This window comes from Phasianus colchicus, chromosome 4 (assembly GCF_987193195.1).
Source record: "Phasianus colchicus chromosome 4, bPhaCol1.hap1.1, whole genome shotgun sequence".
NCBI lineage: Eukaryota > Metazoa > Chordata > Aves > Galliformes > Phasianidae > Phasianus > Phasianus colchicus.
Window position 1 is genome coordinate 25541621 of NC_143439.1, and position 7995 is coordinate 25549615.

At 54.0% G+C, this 7995-nt stretch overlaps 1 protein-coding gene across 2 annotated transcripts; it reads left to right on the forward strand.

Annotated features, from left to right (window-relative positions):
- The first annotated feature begins 399 nt into the window (after positions 1–399).
- LOC149918134 (uncharacterized) lies at positions 400–6177 on the forward strand. 2 transcript variants are annotated; one of them, XR_016465951.1, is made up of 5 exons: positions 400–1943; positions 2279–2407; positions 2599–3504; positions 3847–4715; positions 4968–6177. XR_016465951.1 is itself a non-coding variant. In XM_090138925.1 (4 exons), exons 1-4 carry the CDS (start codon positions 1869–1871, stop codon positions 4432–4434), a joined length of 1698 nt encoding a protein of 565 aa, XP_089995051.1. In that variant the 5' UTR covers positions 400–1868; the 3' UTR covers positions 4435–4750. The 2 variants fall into 2 exon arrangements, 1 of the variants encoding a protein (XP_089995051.1); XM_090138925.1 differs by lacking the exon at positions 4968–6177 and having other exon boundaries at positions 3847–4750.
- Positions 6178–7995: the final 1818 nt, after the last annotated feature.

Sequence of the window (7995 nt, forward strand, 5' to 3'; positions counted from 1 at the left end):
TAGACAGACTCGAGCAGTGGGCTCAGGAGAGCCTCCTGAGGTTCAGCAGAGCCAAGCTCAAGGTCTTGCACCTGATTTGTGGCAATCCCTGCTATCAGTACAAGCTGGGGAACGTAAGGACACAGGCGCAGCCCTGCAAAAAGGACCTGCGGGTTCTGGTTGATGGTAAGCTGGACAGGAGCCAGCAATGTGCCCTCGCAGCCCTGAAAGCCAACCATATCGTGGGCTGCATCAAAAGAAGCGTGGTGAGCAGGGAGAGGGAGGTGATCCTGCCCCTCTACTCTGTGCTGGTGAGACTTCACCCGGAGTAAAACGTCCAGATGTCGATTCCTCAGGGAGAGATGGCCTGCTGGAGCGCATCCAGAAGAGGGCCACAAAAATGATCCAAGGAATGGAGCACTTCTCCGATGAAGGCAGGCTGAGAGAGGGGGGGCTGCTCAGCCTGCAGAAGAGGAGGCTCCAGGGAGACCTGAGAGTGGCCTTTCAGTATCTAAACGGGGGGTATAAGGAGGGACAAACTCCTTTGCAGGCTGTTTTGTGACAGGACAAGGGGTAAAGGTACCAAACTAAAACAGGGGACAATTAGTGTGGATATAAGAAAAGGTTTATTATGAGGGAGGTGTGAAGCCCTGGAACAGGTTGCCCAGGGAGGTGGTGGAAGCCCTGTTGCTGGGGGCACTGAAGGTCAGGCTGGACCAGGCTGTGAGCCCCTTGATCCACCTGGAGATGTCCCTGCTCACTGCAGAGTGGTTGCATCAGATGACCATTAAGGGTCCCTTCCAACTCAAATGATTCTGTGATTCTGCGGACTGGGATTGTTCAGTTGGGAGAAAAGGAGGCTCAGGGGAGAGACCCTGTTGCTCTTTACAACTACTTGAAAGCAGGTCGTAGCGAGGTGGGGGCCAATCTCTGCTCCCAGGTAAATGGCGATAGGATGAGAGGTTGCACCCGGTTGGATATTAGGAAAAATTTCCTTTCCAATAGAGCAATCCAGCTTTGGAACAGGCGGCACAGAGGGGTGATGGAGTGACGGTCCCTGGAGGTGTTCAGTTAAGGTGCAGATGTGGCAACATAGGGACATGGTTTAGTGGGCATGGTGTTGATGGATTGACAGCTGGACTTGATGATCTGAAAGGTCTTTTCCAACCATAATGATTCGATGATTCTAAATATGCAAAGGGCGGGAATCAAGAGGATGAGGCCAAGCTCTTTTTGATGGTGCCCAGCACTGGAACAAGCTGCCCAGAGAGGTTGTAGAGACTCCTTCTCTGGAGACATTCAAAACCTGCCTGGATGCTTTCCCAGGCAACCTAGCGTAGGGATCCTGCTGTAGCAAGGGGATTGAACTAGGTGATCTCCAGAGCTCCCTTCCAGCCCCGATGATCCTCTGATTCTGTCATTCTGTGCGGAGGGGAGCCCAGAGGCAACTCCTGGCCTGCACTTGGCTGTATCACGGAATCACAGAATGGCCAGGGTTGGAGGGGACCTCAAGGATCACGAATCTCCAAACCCCCTTCCACGTGGAGGGCCACCAGCCTCCCCATTTAATACTAGACCAGGCTGCCCAGGGCCCCATCCAATCTGGCCTTGAACATCTCTAGGGATGGGGCATCCTCCAACCTCTCTGAGCAGCCTGTTTCAGCACCAGACTTTGTGGTGGCGGCCAGCAGAGGGGTGTGGGGCCTCCATGGCAACAGACAGGGCTTTGTGATGTGGGGAGCAACCACGCCCACAGGCCATTGTGACATGGGGGGCGTCACTGTGCCTTTAGGGTCCGGAGTCCCCATGCTGCTCACTCTCAGGAGAGCAGCTCCGTGAGGAGGTATCAGCTCCCCTGCGTGCTTGTGTTTCCGAGAGAGGAGACAGAGATGTCCAAGGGACAGGAGAAGAAGAACCGTTCTCAGCTCGACAAAGGGCTGCCGAGCATACGGGAACGCCACCAGGTACGGGACATGGTGGGAAGGAGAGGGACAACATGGCACCAAAAGAGCCATAGTGTGGAACGGAGTAGCTGGGTGACATGGCTGGCCCTGAGCGCCTCTGGCCAGTGCACCTCTCCTCCTGCCCCGGAGCATTTCCTGGGGATATGCCAGCTCCTAGGCCGGCCTAGGCGCATGCAGGCCCAGCAGTGCTGTGTCCAGCAGCACACTGAGCTCAGCTGGGCTGTTTGTGTCCAGGAGCTGCCTCCTAATGGGGGTCAGGAGTGTCGGGGGACACTTCTGGAGACGCTGGTAGCAATGCAGCCAGCTGCATCCCACACACCTCCTTCCTTCCACAGGTGGGCCGCAGGCCACAGCAAGCAGTGCCGCCAGGCAGCTGGAACCAAGAATCATCCCTCCGTGAGGTTCATCTGCCGCCACTACGCCACCTGGAGAGCGCTCGTGCCTCTGGGAGTCACAGTGCACAGGTAGGGAGCCCGGGGGAAACCGGGCAGAATATCTTCCTGAGGTCAGGGAGCAGGGCAGCAGAGGCCACAGGGCTGAGCGCTGCCCTCAGGGCTCCCCGCAGGGCCTCGTGAGAGCCTTCCAGTATGGACAGGTGGAGCACAAAGGGAAAGGACCCCTCTAACTTAGCATTTCTCCTCTGTTTCTCTTGCAGGCGGACAGGAAGAAGCTCAGGCAGGCACCGCCCCACAGCAGTGACTCCAGGGAGGGCAGACAGCAACCTTTGCCAAGGCAGGCAATGCCAGTGGCAGGTGCATCCCAGCGTGCATCTTCTGCACGTGCAGAAGTTCACAAATTGCCCACTCTGCAAGCACCAACCTCCATGCATTCCCCAAGAAGCAGTCACCATGCCGTGGGATCGACAGCTTGCAGACTGCCTGCGCTTGTTCCATGTCCTCCAGGCAATGCTCAGCAGCAGGATATGGCAGCGAGGGCCGAGAGCTGGGACGCAGATATGCTAGTCCCTACGTCCTCCCTCCAACCAGCACATAAAACAACCAAGTCGCTGACGTTGGCATATCTTAGGCGTCCAGTAGCTGCAACGCCAAAAATGTGCCAGAAACCAGTAGCTGCAAGACCAAAACGCTGCCAGAAACCGGCAGGTCCACAGCAAGGCGCACCCACCTGCACTGTGGGAACACTAAGAACAAGTGCTCCAGTGCTGGTCCCCGAGGCTGGGAGTGGCCCCGCAGATGAGATGCTAGCAGATCCCAGTGCTCAAGAGGGCATAAGAGATGCTGATGGGGCTTCTACCGCACGTTCCCTCACAGCACAAAAGGCAGCAGATGATGGTGCCAAAGCTGCGGGCATTTCTGGGGGCATGCCGGCTTCCAAGGATGTTGAAGAGAGGGTACGCTCCTGGGTGAGACGGCACTTGTTCTTGCCCTGCCTACTTTGCGCTTCCCGCAACGTTGTTCTGGTGGACATACAGGAAGAGAGGAAAGACACCCCTGAGAGAGATGCTGCAGCAGAGGCAGCTGAAGTCCCATCGAGAACACCATCTGGCGAGGCAGAGGCCCAGCCTCCAGCTTCTGCTGTGGTTGTGCGCCTTCAGCACAAGGTGAGTAAGGCACATGTGGTTGGCAATAGGCATGAAATGGAGGCAGGTTCTGAAGCGTGTGTGGTGGAGTGAAGTCTGCCAAGATGAGCCCTGGTGTAGTGGGCCGGCTGCCAGGATGCGTCAGCGACTGCTGAGAGGGGGCAGCTTGTGTGTAGGTGTGCTACGTGGGGAACAGTACTAAGCCCGTGCAGCTCTAGGAAGCAGGGCAGCTGTGACCGCGGGCTCAATGCTACTCTTGAGGCTCTCTGCAGGGCCTTCTGGAAGCCTTTCCAGCAGGTACACGTGCAGTGTGAAAAGACAGGGTCCCGCTAACTTAGCTTTTCTCCTCCATTTCTCTTGCAGGAGGACGAGCTGGAGCTCGGGGAGGCACTGGCCCGCAGCAGTGTCTCCAAGGAAGGGAGACAGCCTCAGTCAACTTCTGGAGCATCTCTCTTTGTTCCTGCACCCCCACTCCAACCTGCACATGCCACACAAAAGTCACTCACGTTGGCATATCGTGGACATCCAGTAGCTGCAAGACCAAAACCCAGCCAGAAACCGGCAGGTCCACAGCAAGGCGCACCCACCCGCAATCTGAGAACAAGAAGAAGAACTGCCCGGGTGCTGGCTCCCGAGGCTGAGAGTGGTCCCGCAGATAAGGGACCAGGTCCCAGTGCTCAGGAGGACAGAAGAGACGATGATGGGGCTTCTACCTCATGTTCCCTCGCAGCACAACAGGCAGCAGCAGATGATGGTGCCCAAGAGGCTGGCATTTCTCCAAATATGCTGGATGCCAGATACATGCGCTATAGGCCACTCTCCCTTGTGAGAGTACACGTGTACCTGTCCTGCAGTCTTTGCAAATGCAACTACGTTGTTCAGAGGGATGTCAGGAAGAGTTGGAGGATAACCCTCAGAGAGATACTGGAGAGGCAGCAAAAGTTCCAATGAGAAAACATCATCTGGCGAGGCAGAGGCCTATCGTCCAGCTTCCTCTGCGGCCACACATACCAGGCGTGGGGGGCACCATGCACCTAGCCCCACCTCACTGCCAGGTGACTTGGGAGACCACAAGCCCGTGCTTTTTTTCTACGGGACAATTGAGAAGACAGCCCTAAGTAAAACAGCAGCAGAGGCAGCCAACATCACAGCAAGCATGTCTAGAGCCCAATCTGGTGAGGCAGAGGCCAAGCCTTTGGCTTCTGGTGTGGCTGCAAACCCAACAGCACCAGGTAAGGAAGGCACACATGGCTGGCCACGGTGTTGAAATGGAGGCAGGGTCCAATGCGTGCATGGTGGGGTGAAGCCTTGCAAGCTGAGCACTGCTGTAGCAAGCTGGCTGCCAGGGCGTGTCAGAGAGTGCAGAGCCTCAGGGAAGGGAGACAGCCTCTGTCAACTTGAGGACCATCCCTTCACATTCCTGGAAGCAAACCAGACAGCAGATGATGGTGCTAAAGCTGATGTCACTTCTCATGTCATTCTAGATGCCAATGATGCTGATGGTCCACCTTTGCCAGGATGGCACTCTGGGCTCTGAGCAGGGCTTTCACCTGCAGCTGCATCAAGGAACAGCAGGAGGAAGAGTCACGAGGCTGCTGGCACCAGGCAGCTCCCTGCAGATGGCTGCTCCCAACTCAAGGATTTTGGAATTTTGAATAAATCTTTTCTTAACTCTCTCCTGGCTGTGTGCCTGTGTGTGCTTGTGCTCTGTGTGCACTTAATGGCGGACAGTCCCTGTGCCTGTGGTGCCAGTGACTGGAGTGTGATCTCTGGCTAGCAAAGGGCAAACCAGATCAGCCAGTGAGTGCATGAGGCGGCCTGTGAAGAACTGGCTGAGAGGCCCTCTAAGGGCCCTCTCCCTCTCTACTCTGCCCTCGTGAGGCTCCATCTGGAGTACTGCATCCAGCTCTGAGGCCCCCAGTACAAAAGAGAGGTGTGGAGCTCCTGGACAGAGTCCAGAGGAGGGCCACAGATATGAACATAGAGGTCTGGAGCACCTCCCTTACAGAGACAGGCCGACGCAGCTGGGCCTGTTGTTTTCTGCGGAGACAGCTTCAGATCAGAAAAGACTGCTCTGAGGAAGGGATCCAAAGCAAAAAGGGTGACAAAAAGCTCTTCTGGGGCTTTCTGAAGCCAGCAAGGAGCGCTTTGCCTGTGCTGGGGAGCTCGCAGCTTGTGGGCAGGCTGCTGAGCTAGCGTGGGCAGAGCCAGCACTGCCCTCCCTCGAGCAGGCTACCAGGCCTTAAGTAGAGTGCCGGGGTGAGCGATTGGGAGGGGTGTGTGTGTGTGTGTGCGCGCCTTGCAGGCTGCAGCTTGTATGGCAGTGTGCTGAGCCTCCGCCAGTGTACGAGGTGAATGTGATTGCTCTAAGTGGTTAGAGATCAGGGGCGCCTATTCTAAGTGACCTGACCCTTGAGTCACAAGTGGTCAGATGCTTGCAGAGATCCGGCCACGGCTGCTACGTGGTCGAAGGCCGTTATTACAAAAACTGCGTACCCAGACAGAGGCCCCATGCAAACGGATGGGAGTCCACGCAGCTGGCTGCAAGAGTGCCGGAGCCTGGCACTTGCAGTGGAAGAGAGCAAAGACAACACCTATGTGTCAGATGCGAATGGATGTATGATCTGCTCAGCCTGGTGGCTGAGCTGAAGAATGGAGAGGTTGAAGAGTACCAAGAGTATGGGCGAGAGATGATGAAACAGGTTGAGGCCTCGGGTAAATCAGAGGATCCCCTCTTCTCTTGTCACCAGGCAGTACGGGGTGACGTCAGAAACTGGGGGGAATAGAGACAGGTCCCTGCTTGAGGAAGCAGGCGAATCCGCTCCCGACCTTCCCCACCTTGCCACTTCCCCTTGCAGAACAGATAGGGGGTCCTGCAGGAGGAACTGGCTGCTGATGAGGAGGAGAGGCAACCTGCCCCCGAGGTCTTACTTCAGTCATAGAGGCCTTCCACTAATATGACAACCTCTTCCACAAGAAAGAAGGGTTCTAGTTGTTGGCAGTTTGCTCCTGAAGGGATCAGAGGGCCCAGTGTGCAGAGCTGACCCTCATCACAGGGAAGTCTACAGTCCACCTGGGGCCTGGATTAGGGCTATCACCAGGACACACTCCAGCCTGGTGCACCTGTCAGACTGCTACCCCCTGCTGATCCTCCAGACAGGTGGGGAGGAAGCTGCATCCCGTAGTGAGAGGGGAATGAAGAAAGAAAGACTTCAAGGCCATGGGACGCTTGGTGAAGGAGTCTGGGGTACAAGTTATTTCCTCTCACCTCCCTCCATTTTTGGGGAATGACATGGAACGAAATAGAAGGATCCAGTCCATAAATGCTTGGATTACGAGACTGGTGCGATTGGGCAGGGCTTTGGGTTCTTTGATAATGGCTGGTTTTATAAGACACCGGGTGTGGCAGTAATACATGGGAAAGGTTTATCTTGCAGTGGTAAAAGGGTTCTTGGGCAGGAATTAGCAGAGCTCATTTGGAGAACTTTAATCTAGATTCAGAGGGGGATGTGGTTGTAGGTGGACTTGCACTGTTGGAGCAGTGCTCTACTACTGAAGAAGACCAGAGCGCCTCCCACCCCCGCTACGGTGAAATCGGCGTGCTCAGCTCGCTCCCTGAAATGTCTGTATACCTATGCATGGAGCATGGGGAATAAGAAGGACGAGTTAGAAATCCGTATTCGGGCGGGAGATTTTGATCTGATGCCAATTACAGAGATGTGGTGGGACATGTCACATGACTGGGATGTGCTGCAACTAGAATTCATTGAGTACTGTCCAGGGGCAGATGAGGAGCGAGTTGAGAGTTTGCAGCACTACAAAGATGATTATGGGAGTGGAGCATGTCCCTTCAGAGGAAAGGCTCAGGGAATCTGTTTTCTCTAGCTTGGGGTAGAGGAAACTGAGTAGTGACCTCATTAATGTTCATAAATACTTATAGGGTGAATGCTAGGAGGATTGAGCCAGACTTTTCTCAGTGACATCCTATGATTGGACAAGGGGAAATGGATGCAAGCTGGAACATAGAAGATTCCACATAAATATGAGGAAAAAAACTTCTTCACAGTAAGGGTAACAAAACACTGGAAAGATTGCTAAAGTCTATGGGTCTAAAATTTAAACTCACCACCACATGAAGGCATTAATATATTGAAAGGTCAGCAAACATGAGAGCTATGAAGAGAATTTTCCTACCACTTCTCTCTAGAAATGCAGTTAATTGGCTGGCTTATCTTACCTTTGTGCATTAGCATGGTAGTTAAGTATTAGCATGGTAGTAAAGTTACTGCTAACATTGTGAATTCATCTTTAGTTTGAGTGAGTTAATCACAGATGAACTTACATTGATATGAACCTATCCTATGACAAATCTACCAAGAAATATTAATATTTGGAGTTAGTTTTCTAAACTAGCTAAATTCCTTTTTTAATTCACTACTTGCGAAAAATTGTTGGATTTTTCAGGGATACTATCTTGTGAGAAAGAAAAGCAAACAATTTTATTTGTACAAT

What these genes read in the sequence shown, in the direction of transcription:
- LOC149918134 (XM_090138925.1), top strand. Translation starts at nt 1,869, where the DNA reads ATGTCCAAGGGACAGGAGAAGAAGAACCGTTCTCAGCTCGACAAAGGG. An exon ending in GCATACGGGAACGCCACCAG is followed by an intron (nt 1,944 to 2,278) that starts GTACGGGACATG and finishes TTCCTTCCACAG; the next exon opens with GTGGGCCGCAGGCCACAGCA. An exon ending in CTGGGAGTCACAGTGCACAG is followed by an intron (nt 2,408 to 2,598) that starts GTAGGGAGCCCG and finishes TTTCTCTTGCAG; the next exon opens with GCGGACAGGAAGAAGCTCAG.